At 54.5% G+C, this 13,880-nt stretch overlaps 2 protein-coding genes across 2 annotated transcripts in view; one reads left to right on the forward strand and one right to left on the reverse strand.

Moving 5' to 3' along the window:
* Positions 1-4,858: 4,858 nt before the first annotated feature.
* Positions 4,859-6,097, forward strand: SSTR4 (somatostatin receptor 4). The gene has a single exon (XM_026060224.1). It carries the CDS (start codon positions 4,859-4,861, stop codon positions 6,095-6,097), a length of 1,239 nt encoding a protein of 412 aa, XP_025916009.1.
* A 5,010-nt stretch (positions 6,098-11,107) lies between these two features.
* Positions 11,108-13,880, reverse strand: part of THBD (thrombomodulin) — a 5,221-nt gene continuing 2,448 nt past the window's right edge. The window contains exon 2 of the mRNA XM_026060203.1: positions 11,108-13,873. Coding sequence (XP_025915988.1) covers positions 12,971-13,873 — 903 coding nt within the window. The 3' untranslated portion in view covers positions 11,108-12,970. The remainder of the gene's footprint in view (positions 13,874-13,880) is intronic.

Raw genomic sequence — 13,880 nt, forward strand, 5'->3', positions numbered from 1 at the left:
GATGATGGGATTAGAGTTCTGTCTTTAGTACTGATGAGTATTGCCTCGCTCTCCTTGTGCTCCGCAGAGCTGGAGCCTTTCCTCCGAGACTCTCGGTGTTTTGAGGCAGGGATCGCCTTGTCGTTCATTTGTATGGCACCTGGTCCCAACAGGGTGCTGGTCTGTAATCGCCCCTCCTAGGCATGAAGTTCAGGCCTCTAGGGAATCATACCAAGGCCACCAGCCCATTCTAGGTAACAGGCACAGAAAGTCACCACGTACGAAAGTAGGACAGGATACGAAGCTGCAATCAAAATATTTTAACAGYGTGGCATTGGAACGGCTCTGCTGCTTGTGTGTAAAGCTGGAGGTTTCTCGCATTTTTGACTTTGCAATGAAAACTAGCAGACAGTGTTCAATTTGCAGCTGGCAAGTGTCATCAGGTGAATCTTGCTGGGGTGCTTGAAGACATTACTGCCTTCAGCTACCCTCCTCATCCCTGTTATACCCTTCCGCAGAGGCAGCAGAAAGGCATGTTGCCCCACTTTAACCACCCCAAACACAGTCCTTCATCACATGATGCTTAACCATATGACATGAGCTTAAACCACAGATGAAGGCAGGTTTCTCCTAAGACAGAGGTGTCTGAAATGGTCAGCTGACGGTGGCCAGCTGAAATGTCAACATCTATTTTCTGCTGATTCTTCCTCCAGAGCTAGTAGAGTGCTAATTCCCAAGGGTGATGATAAATGGCTCCATGTTGGGGACTCCTTGAATTGCCCCAGCTAGTTGCTCAGGGAAAGCATTTGCATTCCCCACATTTTTACCCCAAGAGTAGCCAGGTGACTGCAGCAGAGCCAGAGATCCTGGGTTTCGGGTCAGTTCCAGCTCTTTCCCTCCTGAAAGGTGGCTGTGCGTGTCCAGCACAGCATGGAGTTATCCCAGGATGCCTCCAGACATAGAGGAAAGCCTTTAATAGCCCGTTGCCGTCTATAGGAAGCTTTACGGGGAGAGTTTCTCTGTTTTGCTAGGTCAGTTCCTCAAGCTGGAAGATATGGACCAGATTTTGGGGACGCTGGCCCACCTCTGTATTTGGAAAAGGAATAGTACGGGGAACTTTTCAGCCCTCTGCAAGCTGCCTAATGGCTCGTATCACAATAGCCACAATAAAATGTTCCTCTGCGGCAAAAGCAGTTCCTATTCATTCCCCCCCGCCCCAATCTTTTCCACATAAGGAATAGCACCAGCAATGCAATACAGGCAAAAATGGTGGTAACCGCTCGGGAGTTTCCTCCTTTACAGTAAAGAGCATTTAAAAGTTTCCTGTTAGCTCCCGGGACGTGGYGCGGTTCGATGTAATCTGCAGGCCGTTGCATTGTTTTATTACACGCTTTCCGGTCTCCGGCTGCAACAGGAACCCTTGCGAACGCGGTGCCCCCGCCCTCCACCCCTCCTTCGGCCTCCGCGCGTAACTTGGCGCCGGCTCATTTTGGGAACTTCTGTGTCACCGGAGGAGACCGGAGCGTCCTTTTTTCCCTGCGTTAAAACACCCTGCCTACCGGAGGGCCCCTGCGCCGAGACGCTGTGTGCTCCGTTCCCAGCATCTGGCTTCCCTCGGCTCCTGTAACCCAGCCTAGCGGCAGCGAAGCAAGACCAGCTCAGAGCAGCTGGGGGTCCGGATACCAGTGCTTTCCATGCTTTTCCGTGTTCACGATATTTAAGCCATGATGTCCTAGCCCAATCATCTTTGTCAGCTGTACAATTAACTATGGTCATATACTTAAGCACCGGGAAAAAACATGCACCTGCTTTCCCATGCCATGTTGAGCTTGTTCTCAGTAATATAATATATACATTTACCTATATTTCTATCTCTGCGGTCAAAATCCTTCCGTGCGCAAAGGAGCTCATTTGGTCAGCTCACTTTCAGCTAACGCACAGCTTAAAGATCCATCCTGACTTCTCAAAACCTTCACACCTCCCAGGCATGTGTCCACAAACTCACACAAACCAATGCCAGCTCAAAAGATGTCCATAAACTATTAGTTTCAGTTGCACCCTGCTTCACACGATACATGACCCCTCGCTTTAGCCAGACTGTGCTATTTCTGCTATCTGAGAGAATGACACGTTCCCGGGAGCAGGAAGGCAGGCTGCTTTGGGGAAGCCTTAATGGGAAGATTGACAGGTTTTTCGAAGGACCAGCCACAAAGGTCAACCATCAAAGCCAACAGAAGAGAGCAAGGTGACGCTAAGACCTCCTAGGTCTGCGGAATGGCTACCATCTGCGGAGAGCCAGGTGTCCTGGAAGTGGTTGCTGAATGTGGTGACCTACGAATGTAAGACACTGACAACCGAGCAAACATCCTTTGCTCCATAATTCGATAGCCCGGACCAGACAGGAGCAATCGGGTGTAGGACTAGAACCGCAATTTGTTAAGATAAATCAAAAAGTCATCGTCAAACAAGACCAGGTGCTGAAAACAGTGCCACCAGTCCCTCAGAATATCACCTGAGGTACTCCCCCCCCCCAAAAAAAAAAAAAATCTGGGTTGTCACCACACTGAGGCGTTGCTGCTGTTTTTGTTCTGCGCAAAGATGTCATCAATCACTTTCAAAAAACACTAGTTTCAAAAAAASCAAAGAGCTTCTGGTTCAAAATAAGCAGCATTTCCATTTGGCTTGAAACTTGGGAGACTTGGGTTCAAAGTCCAATTCTGGGGAAACCACTGGTGTGACAAATTTTCTGGAAGAGGAGCTCCTATTTTGCAGGACAGGCAGGATGACCTCTGCCTTGAGACATGCGCTATAAGACCTTGAGCCTGTGCCACCGGCCTCAGCGCTGGTTTCAGCAGCTGTCTCTTTCTCTAATCCATAATTTACCTYCGTCCCGGCTGTATAATCCTTTTTGGTAATGGCAGCAGAAACCGATTCCTTTCCCCGAACGGTATTGATTTATTGCCAGATCCTGATGGGAAGACTTCTCCTAAAAGTGTTGAATCAAATCCCTTCCAGAGGTGAGGATGATCTTTACTCGTAGAACCCAATGGGTGAGACACCGGAGGAAGACCTCCACGATGAATGCGACAATAGCGGAGAAGAACAGGTGGACGTAACCGACTAATGCTGCCGCTGCCCCTGCACCGCTGGCCCTTCTTGCTCCTTGCACAAGGCGAGCGTGAAATTCAGTCCGAACTTCCGTTTAAGTCYGTCTTTGACGGGATGTCGGGTGCCTAAGTGGTTCACGGCCCCCCCCCTCCAGCCAGCGCACCCTGCCCTCTCCTCCCAAATCCTGCATCCCAGGTGGTCCTCCTCTGCCGGCTGGCTGTGGGATGCTCCGCTCCRGCGGGAGCCCTCATGGGATGGGGGGCATCACAGAGCCCCACGGGATCCGAAGGGCCTTTCCCCCTCCTTCCCCCCCCCTTGCTGTTGCTCTGAGTCGGAAGAGAGGGATCCAGCGGGGAAAAGGAAAGGGCAGGGGGGGAAAAAAAAGGAAAATCCCCATGCCTTGCCCCGGCATGTGCTCCGGCTGCAGCGGGAAGGGATTTYGAAGCAGGTYGGTGCTCGGCTCGGCTCSGCTCGGCTCCGCTCGGCTCGGGGAGGGGAGGGAAGGGAAAGGAAGGGCTGTCGGCAGTTGTCAGGGCAACCTTCCTCCATCTCCAGCCTTGCCCATGTGGGGACACCTCGCGCGGTGCCGGCACCGCCGCCGGCGGCTGGCACGACCGTCTCCCGGAGGTACCTGCTCCATTCCTGTACGTATGCGGTTCCGTGCGGTCCTTGGGAGGAGAGGAGGTGCCGGAGGGATGTAAACATTGCGACGGAGCTGGGGACGCGTGCTGGGAGCCCCCCCTTCGCTCCCTGCCCAGATGCCTGTATTGCAGCATCTCAAGCCTCCGCAGTGCGAGCCACGGCTCTTTCACGCAGAATTGCCGGTAACGGATCGTTTGATCTGCGGATTGCGAATCCGACCTCCCTGCTCTAATAGCCTGCTAGGACTGAAGATGTCTGCAGCGCCAGCAAAAAGCAGGAGGATAGTCCTTTGCTATTGCCAGAGCAAGTAGAATATCAGATGCCTCAAACAGAAGGGGGAAGGGTTGGGTATGTGTGATGCTTTATTTTGAATGGGAAAGTAGGGAGCATAAATCAGAAACTCAGATTATTTTTAAATGGAAAAGGATATTTCCTTGACGTAGGTGATGCGGGCGAATTAGAACAGCAGGTATTCAAATAAAAAAAAAAGCGTGGTCTGTCTTTCACTTTAAAAGGATCGGATTCTTCCGATCATCTGATTCAGGTCAAGTCGGACTTTACATTGCAAATAGCCTGTGCATCTCACCGGCACAGTTTGCAGAGCGTGGTGCTACCCCGCAGGAGGGAAGGACCTTTCAATCCTTAAAGGACTGAGAGGTAAAATCCTTAAAGGACTGAGAGGGCAGGGGGGAGCGGGGGGAGGATGGGGGAGCAGGGGGCTGCCGCGACCGGAGCGACCGAAAGCGTGCGGCAGCGATTCGGCAGCGCGTTTTTGCACCCGCTGCCTGCTCCGCGCGCTGCAAACTCTCGTTTCCTTTTCTCCCTGCCTCTCTCCCACCTCTGTCCGTGCCCTGTCTGCAGGCTGAGAACCACACCTGGCAGGAGGCAGCCTTCCCTCGCAGCAGCCGTCTCCACCAGCGCCAGGCGCCCCTCCGCCTGCTACAGCCGCCGTCGGTCTCCCGGCCAAATCCACCTCCTGCGACGGTCCGCTACCCTCTCACCGCCTCCGCTCCGAAGCACTCGCCCCCTCGCAGCACCCAGGCTCCCTGCACGCGCACGCCCCATCTCCCCCATGCTCTAGCGTCACCCACCTTCTGCCCCTTGGCCCTTCTACGGGCCGGTTGCCAACATGAGCGTGGACGCTGACCACCTCCCGACAGGAACCCAGGCGGTGAGCGTGCCCATATGGACCGCATCGAGCTGGACGGCTTCCGAGGTCCCTCCCAACACGAGCGCCTCCTTGGCGGAAGCGGACCAGCAAGGGGAGGCGGCGTGGGGTGGCAAGGCAGGCGAGATTGCAGGGATGGTGGTGATACAGTGCATCTATGCCCTGGTGTGCCTGCTCGGCTTGCTGGGCAACTCCCTGGTGATCTTCGTGATCTTGCGCTACGCGAAGATGAAGACGGCCACCAACATCTACCTGCTCAACCTGGCCATCGCTGATGAACTCTTCATGCTTAGCATCCCCTTCGTGGCCACGTCGGCTGCCCTGCACCACTGGCCCTTTGGCCGGGCCCTGTGCCGCACCGTGTTGGGCGTRGATGGGCTTAACATGTTCACTAGTGTCTTCTGCTTGACTGTGCTCAGCCTGGACCGCTACATCGCAGTGGTGCACCCGCTCAGAGCAGCCACCTACCGCCGGCCTCGGGTGGCCAAGATGGTCAACGGGGGCGTGTGGCTGCTCTCGTTGCTGGTAGCCTCRCCCATCCCCATCTTTGCCGGTACGGCGACTACCCACGATGGCCAGGCAGTGGCATGCAACCTGCTGTGGCCGAGCCCCGCCTGGTCGGCCGCTTTTGTCGTCTATACGACCTTACTGGGCTTCCTGCTGCCRGTGCTAGCCATGGGTCTGTGCTACCTGCTGATCGTGGGCAAGATGCGGGCCGTGGCTCAGCGGGTGGGCTGGCAGCAGCGCCGGCGCTCCGAGGGCAAGCTCACGCGGCTGGTGCTCATGGTGGTTGCCATGTTCGTGGTGTGCTGGATGCCCTTCTACGTGGTCCAGCTGGTGAACCTCCTGCTGCCCGGCCGCTTGGATGCCACCGTGAACAACGCCTCCCTCATCCTCAGCTACTCCAACAGCTGCGCCAACCCCATCCTCTACGGCTTCCTCTCCGAGAACTTCCGGCACTCCTTCCACGGCGTGCTGCGGCGGTGCGTCGACACCAGCTTCTGCTGCTGCCACGCTGACTCGGAGAGGGCGGAGGAGGAGGAGGAGGAAGAGGAGCCTCTCGACTACTGCGCCGCTCCGCGGGGGGACGACAAGAGCAAGGGCTGCATGTGCCCACCGCTGCCCTGCCAGCAGGAGCCCGTGCACCCCGAGCCCTGCTGCAAGCCTGGCACCCTCCTTACGAAGACCACCACCTTCTAAGGCGCCCGGCTCCCCCGCAGCCTCTTCTCCGGCACCTCTGAGCGGGCACCTCCGTTCGTTAGGCGCAGGCACCCTCAGGTCCTCCCTCGTCCTGGCAAAGCGAAGGACTAACAGATACCGCGGCCCGAGAGAGAGAGAGAGCAAATTCCTGTGTCTGCTGGACGCTGGAAGGAGTGACTCCAGCCCGCGTGGTGTCCCCGGTGGGAGAGCAACCGGCTTTTTCCTTCGATCGCTGGCCAAGCTGGGGTTTGTACCAGTGGTGGCATCGGATGCTGCCACCGTGGATCCTACTGCCAGACTCCAGGCATTGCTTCTCCTGCAGGAACCTGTGGGAAACCCACCCTGAGACATCTGTTTTCTCTCTGCCCCTTCCGCCGCGCTGTGCTGGAGCTCTCTGTGGGGTTTCCTCTGCTTTCACGTTTCTTGGGAATCTACCAAACAGGGGTGGCTGGAAGCGCTGGGTCCAGACCCTGTGGCAGATAACCTCACTGTGAGTTTTCCAGCTGCTTTCACTGGGGATAAGACCTAACGCCAGGCTGGTACGTCAAATGCAAAAGATAGGGAGACTCTAAACTTCTTCTGTCTCGTGTGAGAGGCAGCCAGAAGGGACAGCCACAGGGATACGATGCGGACAGCCACAGGGATACGATGCGGACAGCCGCAGCTGCGGGACCCTGTTGTAGCTCCAACCATTGCCCCACCGCAGGTCCTTCCGAAAGGGGAAAAGAGTGCAATCATCTGCAGACCATATGGTGGCTACCCTGACCCAGCTGGGCTGATTTAGGTCCCACTCCTGCTCCTATTTGCGCAATGACGGTTTTGTTGTTGGCACAGCTGTGACCGGAACGGAGGCCGGGAGGTGCTGGGTTTGGGAGTGTCTTTGGTGTGGGGCGCGTTCGTCTGAGCGAGGAGGTTTCACATCCTTAGGAAGAGTAATGTCATATATAACTGGTCTGCAGTTGTGCCATGAGYGGCTGGTCCTCAGTTGTGCTGCGCAGTTCGACAAAATAAAAAGCCATAACGCTGGCCCGTAATACGGTTAATAACATCTGCTGGATGGTCATCATGACCCGGGAGGCCACCGGTTCTCCCGCGCTAGCCCCACGCAGAACAAGGACCGCTTGCTCTGCAACCGGGGGCCGCGTGTCCCCCGGGGGGGAAGGAGCACCAGGAGGCCTCCCGGTCCCCCACCGGCGGTCCTTTGCGGGGCACGGCGCAAGAGCACGGAGCAAGCGCGGGGGCCGCAGCCCCTGCAGACCGCTTTGCCGCGTTGGCCCCTGAGAGGTTGTTTAATAAAGCTGCAAATATCCTCCCTGGGGCGGGGGGTAGGAGGAGGGAAAGGCGAACGGATAAAGCGTGAGCGTGGCTTGCGGCTCTGCTCCCCGCCGGGACGCTGCCAGCCTCGGTACGGGCACCAGCCCTCCACCGTCGCGCGACGCCGCTAAGACACCGGCGCGTCGCAGCCTTCGGACCGGGCGTCCTTTGCTCCCCGAGACCTTACGGCCGGGAGAGACCCCGCAATCCACGCATCAGCCCCCAAACTGCAGACACGGCAGCGCGCAGCTTTCCCAAAGGCACCTAGACCGGCACGCTCCGCGGGACGAGGAATTTGCCACGTCCCTTTGAACGCTGTGTTTGGAGGAGGGAAGAAGAGGGGAGGGCAAGAATGTCCTCTGGCAAGACTCGGCTCATTTCCGCTAAGTTAGGACTGGATTAAGACACAGTTATCAATCCTTTTAACGGCTCCTCCCTCCGGCTGAGTCCAAATACCGATTTTTGGGTTTGTCGTGACCTTTCTCCGGTTAACGTCCCCTTCAGCAATTTATTGACTTTTTCACTCTTTTTTCTGCTCTAAAAAGAATGCTTTGTTACAGGGGAAAAAGAGAAAAAATTAGCAGTATTTTTTTTTTCTTCTTCTTCTTTAGCTACCAGTGCAGTTAGTGGGAACAGTCCCTTTTTACACCTTCTGGCTATTTCGAGCACATGCAGCGGGGCTTTCTGCCAGAAGGAAGCGGCACCCCTCGGACCACACTGCTGTCGCTAACGCTGGTGTAGGTGAGGTCCGGTGACCTCCAGGCGTTGGACTGCTGCAATTTTTTGCCCGTGGCAGTGGGGGGGGTTCGCCGCTTCTGCGGGACGGGAGGGTTTCCCACCCTCCCCTCCTCTTCCAGACACGGACCAAGAGCTGGCGCTGCAGAGACATTGGGAGAAAGCTCGTGCAAATTAATGAGAATGATGGTTTTAAAATGGATTAGGAAGACTGAATAAAATCGTGGGGCAGACGCTCATCCAGAATTAAAAAAAAAAAAACGAAACAGACTGTTTTACCTTTATAAACAGATTTCAGGCCCCTCAGACAGAACAGTGGAGTCCCTGTCATTAGGGTAGCCGAATGTTCTCTGCCCTTAAGGAGATGAAAAAGAAGATGTGGAGGAGACCAAATGAGATTAAGCCACTTTAATTCTGAGTAAAGAGTACCACATGGGGGTTTATTGCTTTATCGCTATTCCACGACCCTCCAGTACCCGTCTGTTGCTCACAYACGCATCCCGACAGACAGACAGATACATGCTCCGTCATAAAAAATACTAGCCCTCGACCTGAAAGCAGTGCRGTTCCTTTTAAAGGAATTCCAACTCGTTTCATGTTTTGTTCTCACTGATACGCCCTTCATGTTAATACACTGGAGTCAGTTAAATTATTGATGCTGATTTTGCTGCATGTATGTAGGGCCACTACATATACATACACTCTAYATTCCCAGGACCTTCGTGGCTCGTGTCTCAGCCGTACAGAGCATCGGGCAGGTGCACTGTTGCCAGCTCATGTAGTTCAGCGGTGCTTTACCTAAAGTCCCAGCTCCTGGAACCATGCGATATTACAGAAATCTCATTTAAAGACTGTTTCTGTCCTCTGTCGTTGTGGGGTAAAAGCACGAATGCTAGAAGCTCAAAACCTAGACGTCAAATCAAGAGAAATGACATGCACCTTTTATAGCATGATTGCAGAAAGCCGTGATTTCTTAATATTTGGGATCAGTGGTATTCAACCATAGGGCTTTCCGGAAAGCAAGGGGTGCCAGGGATAGCTTCTCACCCCTCGCCTTAGCTCCGGCTTCCCCTCAGGATGGCACTAACGGAGGAGAAGACTTCCGAGGGGCGCTGAAAGGCTGCTGAGCTCCCAGCGCGGCGCTTCGATTTGGGGGCCACACTACGCGGGGAAAACGGGGGCGGGAGGGGGGGCAAACGATAGTCAGGATTGCCGAAGGCAAAAAAGAGGGCAGCTCTTCCGGGAGGCAACCCGCCACCACCCGCCTGAGCGGATGCAGCACCCAGCTGCAGCCGCCCTCCGAAACCACCTCTCCGCCGAGACGCCGCCAGCGCGCCGCCGTTTCAGCGCGCGTGCCCCTTTGGGTTTTTAAGCTTTCCGTCCCTCGCGGAGGTAGGTTTAAGAGGAAATACCTGCATCTCGTTTAACGGCACCTGCTCTGAGCGAGATCCGAAGCGAAGGGAAGTTCTGGGAAGGCGCGAGGTTTCCTCAGCTGCCCCAGTTCTGCGCTTAGAGAAGGGGGAACAGGGTCACAGCCCGTCTTAGCCTAAGCTATGCTGGATTCTTCCTGCTTGTTTAACATAAACCACAGCAAACGCACGGTTCCTCCCAAAGACCAGCTCTAAAGGACGGAGCAAAGCAATAAAGCAGATCAGTCCAGGTACATCCTTCACCTACGTCCTACGGCAGAACTAGAGAGCAGGAGCAGACTAGACATTTACATTAACTCCGCAGGGGGTTGAGAGCGCAGGATCGTTTCCATCCTTTTGGGTTTCTTTGATGTGAAGAAGGGTTTTTCCACATAACTGAGCAATCAGCGCTTGAGATTACGTGAAAAGAGACATAGCCTGAAAATCCCTGTATGGGAGGTTTTTTTTGGGGGGGGGTGTTAGTGGTTAAAACTGGGGTTGGTGCGTGCTTTAGCTGATTTGCAGGTAACTGCTGATCTGGGAGCCTTGCCGCTAAGGAGGGCGAGAATCGCTACCCCCTTGAGAGGTAAAATCATTCCTCGTTTTACAGATAGGAAAACCGAAGCGTGGAGCGTTCAAAGGGACGTGATAAAGTCCCGCAGCCCGTCGCTGCCGTAACCAGAACAGCCAGGGCGATCTCGTGYCCGGCCCGTCTGAGCCCACCGCTCCTGTCCGCAGCGCCTGGGGGAGACCATACGCTTCCCTGTACGGCGCTAAGAAGCCACCGAAAAAATTCTGCCSTTTTCCACGAAAAAATTCATCTCTGAACTAAAAAAAAAGGCCTGAGAAGAGCAAGTCAGAGAAAAAAAGTTAACTGCCAAATTTCAGAGCAGCTGGAGAAGAGGAATTTCAGCAGAAGCGATGCTTCAACACAGCTTTAGCAGGTGCCAAGGAGCCCAGAACCTCCCTTCGTCTTATAGGAAAAGAAAAAACTTCAATTTCCACAAATAACACCCCCCCCCAAAAAAAAAACAAAAAAAACTCAACCTCCTGGGCAAAGGGATTTTAGCAGACACCAGACCAAGTCTGTGTTTTCCACGAGAAAACCTAAGAGCACGGAGCCTTGCTCTCTCCATTTGCCACAGATACCCCTTGCCTTCGAGGGTATTTAAAACACGCAAACGTAGCTGYTTCATTTGGAGAACAGCACTGGAGTTATACCAATCCGACTGCACTGAGGCAGCATTAAATTAGCTATTTCTAGCCTATTTGTTTAACTTTGTCCTTTTAATGTTATTCTTGYTCCCCATTATTTATGGTTCGTTCCTTCTATTATAATCACACTGGCGAAATAACCAGAAGGGTATGTTTAGCCTCATTTTCAGCTAGGATCCCACAGTCCCTTTTTTTTGTTTCAGCAGGGTTTGGGATTTCCGGAATTACCAAAGATAATCCATCAGTAAGAAAAGAGAGCCGCTTGTTTTTAGGGAAGGTTGGGGTGGGAGGGAGAAAAGAAAGAACATTTCGTTACCAGATTTCTATAAACCGGATAGTAAAAGCTTTATTGGTCTACACACAAAATCACAGTGCGATCGTGCGTTGCATAGGGTATACTTCCAATAAATAAATAAGTATTTACAAACGTGCTGGGTGTACAAAACAGCGGATTGAACCATTTCCGTTAAGAAAGCTACAGTTCATAAAACACATTTATTTTTCTTGGGGGTTGCTCGATCATTCTGGCCTATCAGAGGGGAAAAATGCCGTGTGACAGCAAGTTCCCTTAGCATGTAAAGTGGTATCCACCCAAAAGCAGGGGAGAGGAAGAAACACAAAACCCTCGGTCGCTCTCCCRAGGCACAACTAGCCGGCAACCTGCAATGCCCTAGTTTCAGCTAATTTGCAAGCAGCATCCGACCCTCCGGAGTTCTGTCTACCAGACTTTCGACTAGAAAAACCAGCTTTCTACCAGGAAACTAAGCACTGCCGCATGCGGGTATCTCACAGGCATGAACCYGTCAGCAAAAGCTCGAAGTTAATGCACAAACAGCCACTGGCTTCACGCGAGATAAGGCTCGAGGACGAAGAGCCTCCCCCCCTCGCCCCTTCCTTTCCGCGTGTTTTCTTGCATGATACACATACCGGCACCGCGCTGGGTTTGGGGAACTTCCTAAGCCCATTGTCTCACTATTTTATAAAAGACCTGGAAAAACACATATAACAGTTTTCCAGATTTCCTCCGGTCCGCGGCTGGAAAGCAAACACAGGGCTGGCTCCTGCTCCCGCTAAAGCCGCTGGAAGTGCTGCCGCCGGCTTCGACGTGAATAGGGTTTAGCCTCAGCCCTGATCGGGGCAAAACTAAAGGAAACACAGGGARAAAACTTTGCTGACAGGAGCGGTCAGTTAAGTGGGTTCGTCAGCAACGTTTTAATCCAACAGCGAAAGAAAGCCGCAGAAGAAGCTGTGCAGCGAACACAAGGCACGGTCAGGCTTTGAGAAAGACCTTTCCTGAAAAAAAAAAAGTACTCTCACATTCTCGGTATCCCCATTTAACCTCTGCAACCCTCCCCACGCGCAAAAACACCCCCAAAGCTATAAGAAGGAATAAAAATCAGCCACTTTAGCCCTCGCACGGTGAAGTTCAGTAGGGGCCCTGCTATTGCTATCGGTTTCATGCCAAAAGCGCCCAGCTGCTGGAGGTGAGAGGCTGCGTAAGAAAGACAGAGGAGAAGAGAAAGCACACGCGATGTCTGCCAGCGATGCAGACCGGCGCAGTAAAGGCAGGAGAAGTGCTGACCAAAAGATCTTTGCGACTTCTTTCATAATTAATCAGTTTAAAAAAATTAAACCGAACCTAAACAAAGGCAGGAGCATTCCAGCTCCTCTTCCTCCCTGGAAAACCTTTACCCCCAAGCTGGTGGCATACGTTTCAGCTGAGAAGAGGAGGAATTTGGGTGGCCTAGCTGACAGCCATCAGGCAAGAGACTGTTTAAGGTCCATCGCTATTAATTAAATAGCCTATTGCATATGTGCTCTTGCCTCCCGGTCGATATGGGTTTAAAAAGTCAGCTCCAAATGGAGACGTTCCTCCCGTAACGCATACACACACACACACACAAAGTTTTTCGTTGAAACCTCACGGAGATTGCTGACTCGGGCAAAGAGGAAAGCCAAAAAAGGCCTGGCACTTTCTGCAAAGGGAGCAGGAATGGAAAAGCTCAGCACAGGACGGCGTGCTTTCCACCCTCCCCATCCTTTGCAGCAAGTATTATTAGGGCTAGCTGGAAAACGGTGATTTTGGAAGGGCGGGGGTGATCACAGCTTTTCCTGAAATTCTTTCTTTTTTTCATTAAAAACGTGAGAAAGATTTAGACCAGTTCCATTCACCTCCCGCTCTCCGCTCTCCCCGATTTCTCTACAGTTTCTGGCTGGAAGCGGTGCATCCCGGGGTCACCTGATGAAGTCCCATCTCCTTCTCCGCRCCGCTGTTGCACTTATAATCCATGGTGGAGGGGGACCTGCAGCGCTTCTTCGCCAGGTGGTAGACCAAAGCCAGCAGGACCAAAACCATGGAGAGGATACCCACCGCGATGCCAACCAGAACGCCGGGGTGGAGGGGGCTCGCCTTCGGCGGCGTCCGGGTGGGGGCGGGCGTTTCGGAGCCGGGCGCCGCGTCGCCCGAATACGCGCCCTCTTCCTCGCCCGCCTTGGCGCAGCGGTGCTGGTCGAGGAGCTCGTAGCCCGCGTCGCAGTGGCACGTGTAGCCGCCGGGGAGGTTTGTGCAGTTGTGGTCGCAGTAGTTCATGTCGCACTCGTCGATGTCGACGCAGAACTTGAGGCCGCCCTCCCGGTCGTCGAAGATGAAGCCGTCGGGGCACTCGCAGGAGTCCTGGGCGTGCGGGTCGCACTCGGCCGGGCACTCGCTGCGGTCGCAGTGCGGGACGCACTGCGTGGGCTCGCGGGGGTGCACGGCGTAGCCCTCGAAGCAGCGGCAGCGGTAGCCGCCGGGCACGTCCTCGCACTCGTGCTTGCAGGGGGCCTCGTAGCAGTGGGAGACGAAGCGGCAGTGGCCCTCCACCATCTCGTAGCCCCGGCGGCAGCGGCACTCGAAGCCGCCGTCGGTGTTGACGCACTCCTGGTCGCAGATGCCCGGCTTGGTGGCGCAGTCGTCGACGTCCCTGCAGCTGCTGCCGTCGGCGGCCAGCTCGTAGCCGGAGTCGCACATGCAGAGGAAGGCGGCGCCGTCGGGCACGCAGTGGTGCTGGCAGGGCGCGTCGGCGCAGGGCGAGGCGCAGCTGCGCCCGTCGGCGCCCAGCCGCTTGCCG

This window comes from Apteryx rowi, unplaced genomic scaffold (assembly GCF_003343035.1).
Source record: "Apteryx rowi isolate R43461 unplaced genomic scaffold, aptRow1 scaffold_167, whole genome shotgun sequence".
Taxonomy (NCBI): Eukaryota; Metazoa; Chordata; class Aves; order Apterygiformes; family Apterygidae; genus Apteryx; species Apteryx rowi.